The 19,922-nt window shown below is 37.4% G+C and overlaps 1 protein-coding gene across 2 annotated transcripts in view; it reads left to right on the plus strand.

The window, feature by feature from the left end:
* rgs7a (regulator of G protein signaling 7a) overlaps window positions 1-19,528 on the plus strand; it is a gene marked incomplete at both ends in the record, with an annotated part of 48,496 nt that extends 28,968 nt beyond the window's left edge. Inside the window, 14 exons of one of the 2 annotated variants that reach the window (XM_079249109.1) lie at window positions 4,329-4,379; window positions 10,363-10,469; window positions 11,727-11,778; window positions 12,717-12,781; window positions 13,134-13,210; window positions 13,407-13,488; window positions 14,504-14,578; window positions 14,725-14,823; window positions 15,252-15,313; window positions 15,705-15,815; window positions 15,932-16,057; window positions 17,851-18,037; window positions 18,217-18,306; window positions 19,508-19,528. In XM_079249109.1, coding sequence (XP_079105235.1) covers window positions 4,329-4,379; window positions 10,363-10,469; window positions 11,727-11,778; window positions 12,717-12,781; window positions 13,134-13,210; window positions 13,407-13,488; window positions 14,504-14,578; window positions 14,725-14,823; window positions 15,252-15,313; window positions 15,705-15,815; window positions 15,932-16,057; window positions 17,851-18,037; window positions 18,217-18,306; window positions 19,508-19,528 — 1,205 coding nt within the window. Of the gene's footprint in view, window positions 1-4,328; window positions 4,380-10,362; window positions 10,470-11,726; window positions 11,779-12,716; window positions 12,782-13,133; window positions 13,211-13,406; window positions 13,489-14,503; window positions 14,579-14,724; window positions 14,824-15,251; window positions 15,314-15,704; window positions 15,816-15,931; window positions 16,058-17,850; window positions 18,038-18,216; window positions 18,313-19,507 lie in introns of those variants that run through there. The other variant, XM_079249110.1, reaches the window with a different exon arrangement.
* Between the last annotated feature and the right edge of the window lie 394 nt (window positions 19,529-19,922).

The following is a 19,922-nucleotide window of genomic DNA, read 5'->3' on the forward strand; positions in this document are numbered from 1 at the left end:
AAAAAAAAGTAATTTGGTTTGGTTTTCTTGACATTAACACAGTATATCAAAATCCTGATACAATGTTCCTGTCATTCCTCAGAGCAGACAAACAGTAGCTTCTCTCTAGTTTTAGACTTTGAAGGGGTAATCAGTTATTTGCAACTTTTCAACAAAAGGTCTCAACAATACTTTTTTAAAATCCAAACGACGTAGCCGTTACATTACCTGTTTTACAACTTGAGCTCAGTGCAGAAGTTTCAATGTAAGTGATTGAAATTAGAAATGTTTGATACTGACTTTTTTTTTTTTTTTTTTTTTTTTTTTTTTTAAATATCCAACATATGATTTTGTCCAACTCTTAATATCTGACACCAATATCATCCAATACCAATATTGTCAGAGCAAGTTGTGCCCAACAAACAACAATATCTTGAAAAATATACACAACATCTCTTACATTTAGTCATTTTGAGTTAGAGGAGATGTAGCTAAAGAGTTTGATATATAATCTGTGCATGTTGTGTGAAAGTTATGTCATTAAAAAAATAAAAACGAATACCAAACATTTCCAATATTGCATTTTAATGTCGATATAGGTTGATAATATCGGTATGCTGATATTGGACATCTGTAAATAATATGACTACAGACATGAATATTAAGACCAAACCAGTTCATCCCATTGCTAAAAGAATAACTTGGTACATGGTGTAAAATGTGCTATTTTCATCTAAGGTTGTATTTACCTGATTTTAAGATTTAGTAGGGTCTTTTTCTTCATTTTTTTCACTGTGTCCAGATACTTTCTCTCTTTTTCACACTGCTTCAACAAATAACATTTCATAGTTTGTGTTGGTGTTTTGTAAACAGCCCACATTCACTGTAGCCCCTTTATTTGACTCCTCTTGAAGCCTGATAATACATTTCTGCATGCACCACATGCATAAAACTGGGTTGAAGTAGGTAGAGTATGGGCTTTTTGACACTAGTCAGACCCAACACTAAACCCCCTGACAGGTAAAATGAATTGCATCAATCAGCTCCTTACAAACAGTGCACTGCTTTGAAACCTTGGGTCCATGCATTCATGTCACTGTTATTTTGACAAGTACCACCCACCACATTTTGCAGACCCAGCACACTCGTTCATTGCAACAGCTCTTCCCCAGCAGGATAGTGCTTTCTATCGCACCACAAAAACTAGCTCAGAAACAGATTGAAGACTATGACAAAGAGCCCAAGTTTTTCAGATTCCTCAGAACATTGTCAAATGAAAAGATGTTGATATCTGGAGGACCTATCAACAAGACCCAACAGATTTTCTGCAAAAATCTCAAAGCAACACTCCCCAGAACACCCTCCTCATGTCCTGTCTCTGCGCCCTGGTTGATCAGACATGTATTTGAAGCAGAGTGGTGAACTATACAATATTAACACGAGATTTTAGTGTTTTTGCTGACTGGAAAAAATCTTCTGCTCAGCAGATTTATTTTCTTTTCTCTGTGTCTTTTTCTTTCAATGGTCATCCCAGCAATAGTTCTGTATTTCTATTTGAATAACAGTTTCTAATAATTATCTGTTATGTAAGGCCCCAGAGTTTGGCATAAATGTGTGTGTGTGTGATTAGTGTGTCTCATTAGCGTCTCTGTGCATTTCTGCAGGTTACACTGTGGTGTTGTTTTTTTTCAGGTTTTTATTCATTAAAGTGAACAATTTATCCTGAACTTAAAAAAAAAAAAAATCAGAAAAGCTGTTTATCTGTAGATACTTAAACATGACAGACATTGTAAAGGTTAGTAAATAAACATTATTTTTCTTCACAAGTAAAGTAGGAAAAGGAATTCACAGTTTATTCTAAAGTTTCCGACATTTTTTCTCCTCCTTTGATTATCCTCTCACTCATACTTCATCCCTATTATTAGTTTAGCTATATTTGTCAGCAGAATATTTATCCTCAGCTTGCACCACTTCCCATGAATTTTAACACTTTAATAATCTAATACAGATTTTTTTAATATTTCAGGATCCACAATCTGCAACTCCAGAGCTAGATGAAAGTACATCTCCAATCATTATTGATCTAATACACTCTCATTCATTTCTAAAAAAATTAAGAGGTTTTTGCAACAAAGACCTCCTCATGCCCTTAAAATGGTTGATGTATGACAACAGCTTTTTTCCTCATTTTCTTAACGGCAAACACATAAATGCTTATCTAGATTCACTCACACCCCTTGGTGCATCATATTAACCCTGTGATGCTATGCAATGGCCAGTTCTAATGTACAGATAATACAACCAAGCATATTTGAACCAGGAAACTATTTTCAAGAAGAGGAAAGTAAATTATACGAAGTAGCATGCAAGGTGAAGGACTGCAATTGTAATGTATTCCTTTTCTGTTGCTTTCAACACTATTAGGAATGCGAGACTGGCGGCTGCTTGCTTGGCTTGGCAGCCCTGCGGCTGTTTGCTACACGCAGACCCAAACCCTGTGCACCCAGAGGCTCAACGCTTGAGAGCAGGAATATAAAACAAAAAGTGGAACAGAGAGAAAACATATTTAAAGACCAACTGATGGTCAAACACATTCATGCTTATGGTTTTACCTGGATAAAGGTGTGCGCAGCATCAGATTTTATAATTAGTTCAATAGCTAAGCTTTATGGGGTCTAATTTGCAAAACAGATGCCAAAGAAATGAAGGCTGCAGACTTGCGTCTTCTTTATAATAGGACAATATGATGTGTCCAAAAAAAACCCCAAATAACCTTCTATTGTAATGCAAAATGTTCCTTGCTAAGAAGGGAATGCTTTCAGAATACATTGTTACTGTCACAGCCATAAGCAGAACGCCATGTCTGCCATCTTCACAATGGGAAAACACACCGAGTTGTTTCTCCACAAAGCTTTTGCTATCTTTTCATTTAATCAGTGTCTCACAGTGCATGCAGCCCGGCTGTGAAGGCCTGCCCAGCAAGTAGTGAGGATCAGTTTTTCCAATCTCCTACGTCGATTATACGGATAGTCTGACCTTGTCTTTCTAAACCGGTGGTGCTCTGGAGATTTAAATAAGAAATCCAAAGCCACAGTACTCATTGGACATAATAAAAGGGTTAAAAACCTGATTTTCTTACTGAAAGGAGACCCTAATTATATGTCACTATTCATTCCGCCTGCCCACTTACTGTGTACAAGGTTGGATTCTGCAGTGTGCGTTTTTATTATATTGTATATGATTATGTACTCCATGATCCCCTGCTTGCAGTTTGTTGGAATATGGTTTTTATTATCATATTTTGATGTTTATACATGACTGTACCTGTGCACATGCTGAAACTCACCCAAAAGTACATGTCCTGATGTATAGCAGTAATATTAATCAGTTCAGAGAACAGCCCTGTTAGAAGATTATTTAAACATCTTGTTTAAGCTCTTAGGAAGTAGGTCAACTTTGATAGTGTGAAAATGGGGTCATACTAATGATGTTAATCCATCTAGTTATGGGGCAACAAAAAGCATGGGTATGCAGCGAAAGAGAAAGGAAAAGACAAAATCCAGACTGCAGAGTGGCTGCTTGATGGACAAAGAGACAGCCATAGGGCTAGATTGTCTCACTGCATGAATTCCCCCATGTCTCCATTTCGCACCTTTTTCTGCCTTCTGTGGCTTTCATCTCCTCAACACACCCTCACCTGTCAGTATGACAGACAGTAATAATAGCTAGGAAAATATATAGCCAAAGTGCCAAAGTCACATGTTGTGCTGGGGTGTGAAAATGCCCGGGGGAAAAAGATGCTGTTATGTATTTCTGAGATGTGAAAATGATTCAGTTGCATTCGCAGATGGAGGAGATGCAAGATGACATCCATCATGCAAAAAGTTTCATGTTCACATTAGTAAAAGTGACATGCAGGTCATCTGGGGACTTGATTCAACAAATCTAAATGCATCCTCTTGTTCCAGTTTGTTTGTGACAGGTTTCCGTGCCGATTGTGATGAACTGACTTTTTAAGTGTTTTAGGTTAGATAAGTTGTTTTGTTATACAGTACATAATACATGCTTCATCATGCCATTATACCTCTGGTTATTTGCTTTAATGGGCAAAGAGCTGGTTTGGAGAGGTTGTCTGAAAGAATATTTGGTAATGGACGGCCTATCACAGACCTACATTGTGCAAGGTGAGAGGAGTTGGTATGCACTGTGTTGATGAGGGGGAGATGGGTAAGGCTAAGAGCGTCATCATTTTCCCTTTTATTTGCACATATGTACAAAAAGGTTGTTCAGCACTCTGAGCATAAAAGATATGCCAGTGACTCACATGCGTGTGCTTTGTTTTATTTCAGGTTCTGATATCGTACAGTGGATGATCAAGAATCTGGACATCGAGGATCCAGGTAAACTAGCAATACTGAAGTATAAATATCGATTCTGATATTCTGGAGAAAAAAAAACAACAGGAGGACAACCATAGTAGTCTGGCCACTGATTTTGGCTCCTTTAACAACAGTGTTGGCTGATGGACTGGTAGCAGCAGATGCAGCAAACAGCTCATTAACACAACTTGGCAAACACTTGCCACAATTGGCAATAAAAAATAGGACTGAAAAGTAACTAATTACTGATGGTGGCATACTTTTAATAGGGTTTCTTTGCCAAAAATGTAAACAACTGTTGGCTAAATATAGAGCTAAGGTTATAGCCCAGAGGATTTCTCCGGTGAGTCGGTTCAGCTTGATGCTTGTTTCCAGTGGTGATGGAGTGTAACTCATCAGCTTTTGGAATATAGACATTTCCATTAATGTGCACAAAATATAGAGAATCACCTGTGGGTCCTTTTAGATCAAATGCACAAACAGCTTACTCGACTGCAATTAGACGTGAACAGTCTTACACTTTTCTTTGATCTGTCTTTTTCATCCTTGAGCTGTAGCACACAATAGAACTCTTCTCCTCCTTTTTCTCTTTTATTACTATTTCATTCCATCATCACAGCATAGAACTAACTATCTGGAAGCACCAGCCAAATAATTAGAAAACTAGAAAAATAGTAAAGTCTGAAAAATATTAAGCTAAGCAGTGGTTTGTTTTAAAGATGATGAGAAAAAAAATGTGATCACTGCAAAACGGTGCAATTTATTCTTGAACTTCCTCACCTCAGACTGTCCTTGTTGCATTGTTTAATTTGTTAACATTTGCTCGTTAATTGTGTAAAGTAAAATCATCAGTTTGCTGACTTTGCATGGAGAATAATTGTCTACCGGTGGGAGGGGGGGGGGATGAATAAGCACTGGGATGCTGTTAGAACACCTGTGAAATTCAATATGCATTGCTTGAAAGAAGCAGTCTCAGTGTTGAAGTAACAAACAAATATAACCATCATATAAAAAGGCTGTCAAATAAGAACTGCATGGTTTGCTGGACTTACATGCTAATTTGTGTTATGCTCACAATAATAATATAATTCAAGTCAATCAAATGTATATTTGTAGTTTACCTGCTGTAAGGGAAGTGGCTTGTCACAAGATCATCTTGAACAAAATATTGTCAAGAGCTTAACAGGGATAAATTGAAGCATGTCTAAGCAAGCAAATGTTTTTTGTCCAAAAGAAATAATTCTTTTCAATGTGTGTTTTTATTGGCAGTGCAGACACAAAACATGCTGTCAGTGACAAACACTCTTTTGTGCAGAACCATATGACTCTAGCACTAAGCAACTTCTGACAAAGATGTCAAACAGCAAAGGAGAGGCAATTAATTTGGCCGACAGTATGATAGCATCAAGTTTATTATGTAAAGGCGGATGAGCTTGTATCAAAGTTGATTGGGCATCAAGGGTTTCTTATTAAGCGAATGCCTCAGTTAATACACTTACAAAGTCTAGTTAAACATCATCCTGTTTTTAAATCTTCATGGTGTCTGATTCCATTTAAAGCTAATGTTAATCCTAAAAGCTTTGATAATTTTTATTCTAACACAAAATGTGTATAACTTTCCAAGTTGTCTATTCACCAAAGTGTCAATATCTTGTTTGAAAAGCAGGGTTGAAGTGTAGCCCACAGCTAATTGACTCCAAACAGAGTCCAAACCAACACTTCCTTTGCAAATTACCTGCAGCAGGATGAGAAGTCAGGTGGGAAAAATCTCAAAATATATGCTTCCCAAAGGGGGGTGGGGTGGGACGTGGGGGATTCATGTAAATCCACCTGTTTTTTTCAACACTACGATTAGATAGATAGATAGATAGATAGATAGATGTGGGATTCTTAGCTGTCAAATGACAGTAATTGCAACATTTAACGTTGCGAAAAAGTGCAAGATAAACACAGTAGGGAAATCCAGCTGCAGAACACAACAGACTGTCTGAAAAAATAAAAAATAAAAAATAAAACCATGAGATAATAACCGGCCATGCTTTCAGGGAGTGTGTACCTGTTAGAGTGTGATTTTGCATATGAAAGAACACCTAATTGGTGCAGTGAAACATTGTGTCTCAATGATCTGTAAGGGAGAACATGAGGCTTTTCACAACAGCCTGGAGACGACGCATGGTTCTCCATGATTATTCTTGTTTTGTCCGTCAAATTTGATAAAATATTGTCCTCACTGGAGACAATACGGCCCTGCAGTGGGGCACTAAGGCGAGTCTTTTATGTCTACTGAGATCCCTTCTCTATAAGCACTGCAAGGCCTGTATGCTGTATTTTTAAAAGCTTGCAATTTTTTTAAATAGTGTGTGATTTTTGCTGATCATACCCTTCAAAGCTTAATTGCACATTGGAATTAAATAAAACTAACTTTCCTTCATTGACTGAAAGTAAGAGTGCAACAAGGATCTCTTCACATTGGGGCGGCATCTGAAGCAATCTGGACGCCATACCGGTCTATTGTAGTGAAGAGACATGACCTGAAAGGCAAAATAGTTGATGTACCAGTTGATTTATGCACCAATCCTCGCTTATGGTCATGAGCTGTGATTAATGACCATAATAATGAGATCTCAAGTACAAGCAGCGGAAATTAGTTTCCTCCACTGGATGGTTGGTATTACTCTATGGCAGGGTAAGAAACTGTCATTTAAGACTGGCTCAGAGTAGGATCCCTGCACTTCTAAATTGAAAAGAACTACTTGAGCTAGTTTGGACATCTGGACAGGATGCCCTTTGGATGCTGCCTTGGGGAGAGGCAACCAGAAGGCTCCTAGACGTTTGAGTATGTCCCACTTGGAGAGTCTGTTGGAAATCTTAGAAGCTGCTTGTTTGGCTTGGAAATGCCTTCTTTTCCCAGCAGAGCTGGAAGAGATGGCTAGGAAGGCGGTCTGAAGATGTCATCTAAGGCTTCCTCCACTACTTGGTCATAGATAACAAATTAAAAACGGAGACGGATATTAAAATGGAGATGTTTTAACCTTTGCGTTAAACCCTTCCTAAGGATCTCCCCCCCATCAGAGTTAGTTGTTAACATACTTTTATATGGAACTGAATAAATTAAAAACATGTCTATGGACACAGAATCTTTTTTTTTTTTTTTTTTTTTTTTTGCTTGTCTTTGGAAAAAGCTCTGCTGGAGGAATACTCCCACTCGTCTCTTGGCAGAACCCGAACTGCTGGGTTTTTGGCACGTAGCTGGTTATATGATGAAATCACAGTGCTTTCCTAGGATTATAAAAGTTGGTTTATCTTGATAACTTAACTAAATTCACTCCAAGGTTCAGTCAGATATAAAACTTGTGATATATGACAGTAAAATAAAGATGACAGCTCCTTTAGTACAAGGACTTGACATATTTTTAATCTTACTGGAAACACAATGTCATAAACAGTGTTTGTTAATCCCTTATCTACCCTGTAAAAGAGCCTCCATTTAGGTGTTGTTTAATTTATGTTCTTATTTGCATATCATACTGTACAGTCAGCATCCAGGAAAATTATTCTTTGCACTGGGGACGAAATAAACACTCTTGCCTCGCTTACACAAACTGTCTGGAAAAAATAAATAAATAAAAATAGTTATATGGCTAAAAACCAGAAGAAAATATGTATCAACGTTTTTTATTTTTCTTTTAAACATCCAAGTTGAATTTTTTGAGAAGATGTGCAAAGCACAGTGTGTTCCTAAAGAATTAAAAATAAACAGGTTGCCTATATGTGACAGTATCATTCTGTATAAAAGGGATACTATTACTCTAAGAAATAAAGCTGTGCCTGGAGAGGAAGGGTTGGGCGTGTGAGAAAATAGATTTGAATAACGTATGAGTCATTATTTATTAATAAATGGAGCTAAGTCACATATGGGTTCACACAACACACACACACACACACACACACACACACACACATGCACACACATAACACCCTGACCTCTCAAAGCTGTAACAGTCACCTCGCTCGCAAAGGAAAGGCTGAACTATATTTATCTCCTACACACATACAGCCAGTATGTTGGATATGTGTATGTGTCAGCGAGTGAGATAGCTGAGATGTACATGTCTTATGCACGTGTGCAGTAAGCCTCTGCTACCGCTTTCTCAGCGCTGTTTAGGCGGATGTGAGGCATTTTAACCCCTGCATCTATCAACGTAGATGCCTTTTAAGAAGGCTTACTTGGTTGAAACAGACGCGGACTCCCGTATATGAAACAGTATGTAAATAAAGCTTTTCCAGTGCAGCTCCTAACAAGCAAAATGTGTCAGCATTACCAGAGAGCTGTCAACACATTAAAGGAAACATGAGTTATAGATGTCGACACCACGTAAGACTTACAGGTTATGAACAGCAGGGAATAACTGGTGGCAGATGAGACACGCAGTTGATGATGATGACATGTTTTCATTATCTGATGGTTTTAATTCAGGAAGAGTCAACCATGTGCTGTGGAGCGCCAGAGGGAAGCGGGTTTTCACTCCAACTAAGCACAACACCAGGTGATTTGACTGATGAGTTCCGCCTCTCCCGCTGAAGGTGGGCTAATCAGGGAGACCTCATGTTGTGCTGTTGGGTTGGAACGGAGACCTGCTTATCCATCTGTCAAAGCTGTGTCCCAGGCTTGTAAAGCTGCAGCTTGTAATTCAGGTCCTTGTATTTGCTGGTGTTCTATTCATAAAAGATTTTCCACCTTGAAAGGAATGGTAGACAATAGGGCTGTGAGGATATGCTTTTGTCCCGATTCGATTCAATTCTGATTTTTTGGGTGCCGATTCGATTTAAATTGTGATTCTCAAAATTCTTCTCTATTGATGATTTTTGTAGATTAAAAACAAATATTTATATATATATATATATATATATATTTTTTTTTTTTATAAAACTGCTTTTTGCTGGTAATTTTTCTTAATTTGAGTTAGGAGAAAACAATACAGCAGCCAGACCATCATTCTGCTGCTAAAATTCCCAAGAAGACAAGTAAAAAGATCAATTAAACCAATAAAAATGACACAAATTTTATGGTGGATTAATTTTATTTAATAAAAAAAAAAAAAAAAAAATTTTGACAGAAAAAACCAAACAAACAATTTTTAAGTTGTGAAACAAAAAATCCAGATTTTCAATTTTTTTATTCAATTTTCCCACCCCTAGTGCATAATAGGGGTGGGAAAATCAAATTGAAAAAGTAGAAAATTGGAATTTTTTTGCTTCACAATTTTAAAATAGATTTTTTTTTAGCCAAAAAAAAAAAAAAAAAAAAAAAATCTTATTTTTTCAAATAAATAAAAATCATTCATTGAAAGATTTCTGCCATTTTTATAGTTCTTATTGATCTTTTCACCTGTCATCTTGGGCATTTTAGCAGCAGAATGATGGTCTGGCTACTATATTGTTTTCTCCTAACTCAAATCAATAAAAAATTCCCAGCAAAAAGAAATTTTATAAATTTTTTTGTTTTTAATCTACAAAAATCATCAATAGAGAAGAATTTTGAGAATCTCAATTTAAATCAAATCGGCACCCAAAAATCGAATCGAATTGAATCGGGACAAAAGCGTATCATCATAGTCCTAGTGGAGAAGGTTGATTAGCTTGAAGGAGAAATCAGCATTTCCTGGTGTCCTTATAATAACTTTTAGAAAATAATGACAACACTGAAGGTTATAATTTAGCGTCAGTAAATATAAATGTAACATTTTGTGAAGTGGCTTAGACAACCTTTGAGGCATTTTGAGCTGGTCAGTGGCAGCAAGAAGGTAGATTTTTATACGGACTTGAGTGTAGGTATTTATAACTGCAGACTATTTAGATACATTAAAATAGGGAAAGCAAAAAGCTCATAAGCATGTTAGAGTCACTTTAAAATGTGAATTCTCATGTCCAGTAGTATTGGGAGAAGCATAAGTAAAAGATCCACCATGTTGTAAATTGACATTTTGTGTGTGTTTTCTCCCAGTGGAGGCACTTCACTTAGGAACACTGATGGCTGCACATGGCTACTTCTTCCCCATCTCAGACCACGTCCTCACACTCAAAGATGATGGCACTTTCTATAGGTTTCAGGTAAGAATGTGTTGAAACATTTTTTTCTGAAAATATGGAAGATATTAGATGTAAAAAATATCTATAAACAAGGATTGTTTAATACTTAGCACAAGCCTACAGGCTAGATATAAATTATGTGCAACAACAAAATGCATGTGCCATATGCTTTTTCCCACACAGCTCGTGGATTCAGCAGACTATGCATATTCATGCTGTTAGAGCTATTAAAGAGTGATATAGTGAAAATTTTATGATATAGTCTTATCTAATTGTGAATGTTATAAATAGCTGTAGTTGTTCGTGACATAAGGTGAGCATTTGCATCCATTTCTTGCTAAAGATGGGACTGGATATCAGGTTTTTGCATATGCATATAATTCCACAATTATTGAGATTTACAAACTTACATCCACATGTTATTAATGTGGCTTAAATATGGCATATATATTTAACTTTGTGCATGCCCATAGTTCAAGTCATTTTACGCATCTAGTCCCAGACATAGACTTGACAATCCCAAAAGACACACACTTATAACTCTTTTTTTGTAAGATGCTCATACAATCTAGTGGGAATTTTGAGGAAAAGGTTTTAATCCGATATTCTGTGAAGTGATAACACAGGGTAGTTTTCAGAAAATGAACAATTGATATTTAATATATGTAATTTATTTGTTAGTATAGATATTCAATGTTGGATTATTCCTGAATAAAAGATCCAACGCTTCCTTCTTGGACTTGAAAAAGAAGTGAGCTGTACTTCATAATTCTTAATGGTTCATGAATAAAGATTTAAATAACAGCACATCATTGTAGATGTCAATAAAGAGATTGACAGTTTTACCCCTGGTGAGTTCCCCGAGTGTGCTGCACAGAACTAGCCGCAGTTAATCAATGCCTAAGGCTGTTTGTGTTTGTAACTGACTTCACTTTGCTTTTCATGTCTAATCGGTTCTCATCTGAAGGCAGTCCATACAATGTAGCCCTAAGGAGGGTCAAGATTCATGCTGGTGTCTGCTCTAAGCCCTTTCAGAAAGGAGCTTATGTCCCTTAGACACAATGCCAAGCCTGTTATACAACGTTGTGTTTTTAGTGAAAGATGCAGCTCTGTGTCTGCATGTCTACTGCTCAAGGCAATGGGAATTTTGACTTGAAACACCATGTTTTTTTTTTTTTCCTTTTTAAAAAAAATGTATTATGTAATAAATGTATAGTACTTTTTTTTTTTTTTTTTTTTTTTAGCTTTTTTTTCTTTAATAGCCTATTTTCCTTTCAGACTCCATACTTTTGGCCATCAAACTGCTGGGAACCTGAAAACACAGACTATGGTGAGAGGGCTATTTTGTTGTGTAGTAGTATAGAAAAGATTTTGACTGTATGTGTTGCGCATATATTGTATTTGACAAATAGACTCACTATCAGTGGTGATGGAACCCGAGGTTAAAAATAAAAATAACAAAATTGATGTAACTGCTGTGCCAGAAACGTAGATAACAAAAAAGTTATTAAATGACTCTAAGCTTTACTGACATGTGTGGCCTTCCTTTGGAATCAGCGTTACTGCAGGGGAGATGCAATAACTCTGGATATTTCAGCATCATTCATATTTCATATATTCATATATGATGTTTCCTATCCTCTGTCAAATGCGTCTTCCTCAGTCATATTCTGACAGATGCAGTCGGATAACCATGAAGCAAAGCAGGGATGTGTGTGTATGTGTGCACCTGTTGTGCACAGTTGGCTGAACATTTTAATGGTGATACAGGGATGAGCTTTTCATTGTTACAGCCAAGCAGAGTGGAGATAAAGCTTTCATAATGTCAGAAATGGTTTGGTTTGCAGTTGCACCCTGGCAGGTCTTTCATTTGTTGCAGAGAAAGGAAAGGGCTAATGCGCACTGTGGGAATAATCCTTTGAGCGTTAGTGGAAGTCAGATGTTGCAACTGATTCACGTGAATGATGCCTCTTAATGAAAACAGTCTAATGGCATAATGACGCTCCCACATTACGTTCAGTTAACAAAGAGATGAAGGGATGATTATAGCACAGGAAGACATCAAAAGTCAGCCGCGCACACATCGGCGCACGCAGTGACAGATGCAGCAACACCATGCACAGTAAATGACCTTTGTCATTTGCAGGCCAGTTTAAATGTGCAGTTGAGAGGATTAAATGAATAAACGCAGGGCCACTTAAGGCTGTTAAAACAAAGCAGAGATCCCACTCGCCCTTTATTACCTGTCTTTCTGCCTGTCTCCCTCAGCTGTTTACCTCTGCAAAAGAACAATGCAAAATAAAGCACGTCTGGAGCTTGCAGACTATGAAGCGGTAAGTGAAAAGAGGTCTGCTGGTGTCACCTCTCCCCACTTCAAATCTCACTCCTAATCTTGTGTTGGGACTCCTTTTTATTTCATACCTACAATAAAATAAACAATTGCTTTTACTGTGCATCAGTGCAAAAAGTGTCTCTATTATTTGAATAAATGTGGGGGAAAAAAAGAATAAATGGGGGGGGGGGGGAAAGCTATTAAATGAACCAGTGCATTAGTTATTTATTAGGAGCTTTTCTTTGGCATGAAAGCAGGGATCATTAAAGATGGCACCCAGTTGTGCTCTATACACACATAAACAACCATGATCCTTCAAAAGCTTTTCTCTTCCCTCTTCTTTTTTCTTACAGGAGAGCTTAGCAAGGTTACAGAGAGCTTTCGCCAGGAAATGGGAGTTCATATTTATGCAAGCAGAAGCACAAGCAAAGTAGGTTTCTTAAGAACCAACACACACACACACTGAGCCACTGCTCATGAAAGCCTTACACTCTCATTATGGCATGATTAAACTTGGTGCTTCCAGCTCATATCTGCAGAAATTAAGTGCACATAAATGTGTAATAGAGTGAAGGAGTGATGGATCAACCTGTATCCTCTATTTTTCTCATTTCTGTCTTCCCCAGAGTGGACAAGAAAAGAGACAAAATTGAGAGAAAAATTCTTGACAGTCAGGAAAGAGCATTCTGGGATGTGCACAGACCAGTGGTGAGTGAAATAAATGATTTTGTTGTCATTAATCACATGAGCTGGTGTTGATAACAATCCAGATACTATCACAGTCATCTTATTTGTTACAACAAAAGGGTATAATTTAGAAAATTACAAGTATTTAACACTGATCACAATATGTTTAACCTCCTGCATCAAAAGAAGAATCTCATGTGGTGAATAATTAATTTCCAGGGTTTTTTATTTGCAAACATTCCTCTCCAGGTAGAGCTGCATCAAGCTGTGTGACAAAGAAATTATGTTTTGAAAATGTCATGCAGTTACAAGCACTTTATGGACACAATTTATATGAGCTGCGTATGCTACCTGTAACATTTAAATGGTGTAAAAAGGCAAACAAACTGAAAATCCCCCATTGCGTATTTGCCTTTGCCATACTCATGAAATGCCACATCGATAACTGTCACAACACATCAGCTTCAATGCTGCTCTTTACCTTGTTCTCACACACTTGCTCAGAATTAGCATTTACTTTCCCCCTGAGGTTAAAGGGTCTCCACTGCTGTGTTTCTCCCAAAGCCACTGCTCAACGGTTAATTGGAAAATAACAAGTTCAATTTATGCGTCCTTGGAGCAACATAATCAATATTAATTCAAATTTCACAGTGACGCTGTCAAGCTACTTAGCTCTGTTCTCCTGCAAGATGCCTAGATTAGACCACTTGTTCAATCAGCCAGGATCTTTACACTGAGACTCTGATTTCCCGCTACTTTACTTGTTTAGCAAAAACTGGCACATTCCATGTTTAATTAACTAGCATTTGACACATTGTCTTGGATACTTCACACCCCAGCTAAGCATGTTGAATTTGATTAAATGAAAATAAAAAGAAAAAAAAAAAGAAAAAAAGTGGGGGATTAACTGAACGCATGTAGTTGTGGAAAAAGAAGACATATTATAGGATGACAGTAAATAATCAAAGACAGACTAGTTAGTTGTAAAGAGGCATTTCCTAATAGTTACCTGCTGTCTACCTTTCTCTCCCCTCAGCCTGGATGTGTGAATACAACAGAAGTTGACATAAAGAAGTCCTCAAGAATGAAAAATCCACACAAAACTAGAAAGGTGCAGTATGCAGCACATCCTTCAGTTGTTTTAACGTTTCTTGTAAAACAACCAAAACACGCAGATGGTTCGGTCGTTTCTTTGAAGGTTTCTATATTCCTAGTCTTATTATTTCTGTGTCACTGTGATGTGTTCTGCTGTCTTAGTCTGTGTATGGGCTGCAGAATGATATCCGCACCCACAGTCCAACCCACACCCCCGCTCCAGAGGCCAAGCAACCAACAGAAGAGGAACTGCAGGAACAGGTTAGACCTGCAGGTGGCATTGCAAGTTTAATGAAATTTCACCCATTAATGAACACAGTCTAATGGCAGAATGATGCTCTCACATTATGGCCAGTTAACAAAAAAATGAGGGATGATTATAGCTCATTCGCTGTCAGGGTTACCTTGTTACTGTCTTTTTTTTTTTTTTCCTTTCATTTGTCTTTTTGTGCTTGTGTGTGTGTGTGTGTGTGTGTGTGTGTGTGTGGTGGTTAACATGAAACTAATGAGTTGTTCATAACTGTAAAATGTGTTGTCTTGAGATAGATGTGCACACATGACGTTAGATAAAAGAAAATATGATGTATATGGAACATGATTTGTCTGTATTTTTGAGTAGATTTATGCTCTAAATATGTTGTGATTTATGGAGATAAGTGCATGCTAATTGTTGCCTGCCATTGTTTCAGATTACCTTTTGGCAATTACAACTAGACAGGCATCGACTGAAAATGTCCAAAGTGGCAGAAAGGTAAGCGATGATCTCTGTGTCTATTGAGTTTAGCCATTGATCTGTTTATTGAGCTGTTAAATAGCCTAACACCCTATGGAATTAAGAACTTCACTGACTTTGAGGAGTGTTTGGGATCAGACACTGCCTTGAGCTGTGGTCAGCTTTGATGATGCTGGACACTAGAAGTGCCATTTAGTCCTTTAATCACTGATAAAACCATTAAGGAACACGCTCTCTGTTTTGCCAAGTTTAGTTGTGTTAGATTGAGTTACATGTAAAGAATTATTTATTCACAAACAGACGTGATCCTTCCTTTTTCTTTCTTTTCAAACAAACAAAACATCATAAATTTCCACAGACACAGATTGGTCTGTTTCATGTTCTCCATGTTGTTTCACCTAAAAAACAGTTTGCTGGGTTACACGGAGCAGTATGTTGAATACGACCCCTTCCTCACATCTCCGGACCCATCCAACCCCTGGATCTCAGATGATACCACGATCTGGGAGCTGGAAGCCAGGTCAACTATGAAAAATTTACACGGATGCATTCATTGGTTGATTTGTTTTTGTAGCTGAAAATGATGCATTCATTTTTGATCTGAAGGAGATGACTATTTGTTGTTTTGTGTTCTAGTAAGGAACCTGGTCAGCAGAGGGTAAAGAGGTGGGCTTTTGGTATCGACGAAGTTCTCAAGGATCCCGTGGGGAGAGAGCAGTTTCTCAAGTTCCTTGAGTCTGAATTCAGCTCTGAGAATCTCAGGTACAGAACAAATTACACTGTATACTCACCAACAACTGCACAAGTGGATTCATGATAAATTTAGCCTCAATCTACATTTGGCCCTAAAATATGAATATGCACTTGTGTAACGGGATTATTATAGATTCTCATCAGATTACAATTTGTGATTTTTCAAAGAATTATAAATTGCAATTTAAGTTTTAATGCTGCAGAGATGATTTTGAATTGCTTATAGTGTTTTTATTAAATTAGATGTAGTTTTCTGTTTATGTAATTGGTGTATAGACTTGTTAACAGTGGAGGGAATACTGCGAAGCAGTCACTGTGTAGAACAAAGCTTTTATTATTGCAGAGAAAAGAAAAGCAGATAATTAACATATTCAGTATTTTAGATTTTCAGAGTATTGATTTTCTATCTTTGGTCTGCTAAGATTTGTACAGTATTTTCGATGGTGCAGTTGTCCTCTGAAAGAGCCTGGTGAACAGATATCTATCACCTTAAACAGATTAATGGTAGAGATCACAACAAGTAACCATTTTCGTCACTTACGTATAAAAATGAGGTACCATCAAGGATGCATACAATCCATTCACCCACTATTCTGCCTGCTTAGTCCTATTCTGTGTCACGGGAAGCCAGAGTCTATCCCTGCAATCACTAGGCGAGAGGCTGGGTACACCCTGGACAGGTCAGCAGTCCATCGCAGCAGATTAATACTGTATATACATTTTAAGAATGACCCTTATAAGTTCTAAATGGTTTGCTTTGTATGAATAAGCCTAGTGTACTTCTCCAATGATGAGAAGCATGGTCAGAATAATCTCTCTTGGTTTTAATGTCTTCAAAAGTTGTTTAATTACATGGTACAAGTACATATTCATATCTTTATATAATAGCACGAATGGTTGTTTGTGTGTCTGTGTTGGCTCTGCGATGGACTAGCAACCGGTTCAGGGTGTACCTCCTGCTAACTGCTGGGTTAGACTCCAGCTGCCTGCAACCCTGAACTGGATGAAGGTGTGTGGAAAATGAATGAATGAATCAACTATATCACTGGGGTCATTGCTTCCTTCAACAGATGAATTTTAACTTTGAGTTATATTAAAAATTCCCATTTATGGAACTATTATTTAAAGAAAGGTGGGGGAAAAAACCAAAGCATATTCTTTTGACTTTGTGAAATATGTTAAACTGCTGCTGTAGTTAGACTGGTATATAATAGCAATCAACATACTCATGGTAACAGGAATACTGCAGAGCATCAAAAGTGCATACAAATAGATAAATATTAACAGTGACTGCTGCGTAGGGTGGCTCCTCTGCTCCCTCTAATGGCATTTACAGGAACTGTCTTTGCTTAAAGCTGATAATGAGGTCAGTTTATCTGTTGTAAATGTACTACTCCAACCCCATTCTACTAAAAATAAACATATGCATCGAGAAGAATACTGGATATATAGAATATGACAGTACTTTTATCTAAAGTGGTATTTTTTGCACTCTAATAGGAATATGATATAAACATTTTTTTTCAACATTTTTTTTTTTTGCTGCCAAAGTTGATATTTATTGTCTCATAGCTCATTACACCCCAAACTGACCCAACTTTTTTCATTGCTCTACCAAAATACATCAGCCAGGTCGGAATAGTGTTGGCTCTGACTTTAGTCAGATGAGAATATCTAAGTAGCATTGCTAATCCTCTTGGGCTGGTACATCTTGGTAACTTCATCGTGTTACAGAGATGACACCTGCATCTTTAGGTTCAAAAGTTACTGTATCAATAATCTACAATTTTGCTGCGATGTAGGTTCTGGCTAGCAGTCCAAGAACTAAAGAAGCGCCCCATTAGAGAAGTCCCAACTCGGGTTCAGGAAATCTGGCAGGAGTTTCTGGCCCCCGGGGCACCCAGTGCCATCAACGTGGACTCCAAAAGCTATGACAAAACCACCCAGAATGTCAAAGATCCTGGACGCTATGCCTTTGAGGACGCACAGGTGGGACATTACTAAATTACAAATTGCACAGCTTTCCATATTTTAGCTTCTGATTGTCATGTTAAAGATTGCTTATCGGTGTTCAGGACTCACAGCTGTCTAGGGTCCAGTTGAATTTCTGTTTTTACAATTTTAGTTATCTTCATTCTGTATTTACCACATTTTCTCTCTGCAAAAAGGAACACATCTACAAATTGATGAAGAGTGATTCTTACAGCCGTTTCATCCGTTCCAGTGCCTACCAGGAGCTATTACAGGCCAAAAAGAAGGTTTGACAACTGAATACCCTCTTCAAATTCCTGTTGGAAATAAAATAAATGCAGAGAAGTAAAAGGCAGTGCTTGCTTGCTTTGCTCACACATCACCTGTGTATGCATAACTCGTTGAGATTTACCAGAAAATACCAATATGTATGTATTTACTGGATATACAGATGCATGAGAACAAATCGCATTGGACTCAATGTGTCAACAAAAGCAATGAGTAGCAGAGACAATGCAGACAAGATGTTAAAGGTAGGGTAGGAGACAATATTACTATGTTGCTAAAATTCACCTTCACACCCTGAATGCAGCCAATTAACTGAATGCTCTTACACACACACACACACAAACACACACACACGCACACACACACACAAACAAACATTTAGTCACCTATGGAACAGACAGGACCAAAAAAGCACTATTTAAACAGTTTAACCAACCCATTCTAAAAGATTGAATGGTGATATATCTATCAAACTCAACTACCATTCTCCCCTCAAACCCTCTGCGTGTGCCCCTCTTCATGCACAAATCGCAAGCTCTCAGAGGCTTGGAGAACTTGTTGAGGCAACAAAGCGAGACCCAGCTAGCGTACTACATCAATTTATGGTGAACCTTCGGAAACAAGTGTTGCACATTTGGAGATGTGGCGTCAGGGAGAAGTCTGTAAAAATGGTTTACTTTAGGCCTTAGAATTGTGTATTTTCACAATGTAGCTTGTTTGGACCATTTTTTCAGGCTACTTCTACCCTCCCCTTTGTAATATCTGTTTAAGAAAAGGCTTATAGAACAGCCCTTTGGCAGTTTTGGGCTTTTAAAAGGCATAATGAATAGTGGGGGAAAAAAAGAGGTTGTCATGATATGAGAAATAATTCTAAACGACACCATTGTGTTTAAACTGTGAAATCTGTCTGACACCTATGTTTTCCCAGCCTGTCACTCTGGCAGTGGAAATTTACGAATCATTAAAACTTTATAAAAGGAGAAAAATGTTAAATCCTTGTTTGTTGATGTCCATTCGTGGGTTTTCTTTTCAATCAAACATGATTTGAAGGCAGTAATGGTGTCAGAGCACAGTTGGGTTTAAATGAAGTGTTGTTTTAGCTGTCTGCTTTGTAAACAACTATGCTGCATATATTGTTTGCCAACTTGAGTCCTCCAGCTGGCAAAATGAGCTCATTAATGTGTTTTTCTGTCTCCACAGAAAAGTAAGAATTTGTTCTGAAGGCTGTTGGTCTCAGGTAAAGTACAATATTATCATTAGACATCCGTTATCAATTGACAGTGATTTTTCATCTATATGTGCCATGCGATAGCCACTTGTTCCAATGTTCATACAAACCACAGATAATTAAATATGTGATTCTGACAGTGCTTACAACATAAAATGCGTCTTTCAGCACCATTTCCAAGTCAGTATATAGAGGATAATAAATATGACTAGGTCATTATTTTAGATAAATGCAGCAATTCCATTAAAACTTATTAAACTATTTAAGGTTTTCCTGAAATTTCAAGTGGAAATAAAAATGTTATAAACCAAAACATGTTGTCATTTGCTGATTTAAAGTTTACAAAAATGCTTTTGACATTTTGATACCACATTAAAGTAAAAGGTT

This window comes from Telmatherina bonti, assembly GCF_933228915.1.
Source record: "Telmatherina bonti genome assembly, chromosome: 11".
NCBI classification, from domain to species: domain Eukaryota; kingdom Metazoa; phylum Chordata; class Actinopteri; order Atheriniformes; family Telmatherinidae; genus Telmatherina; species Telmatherina bonti.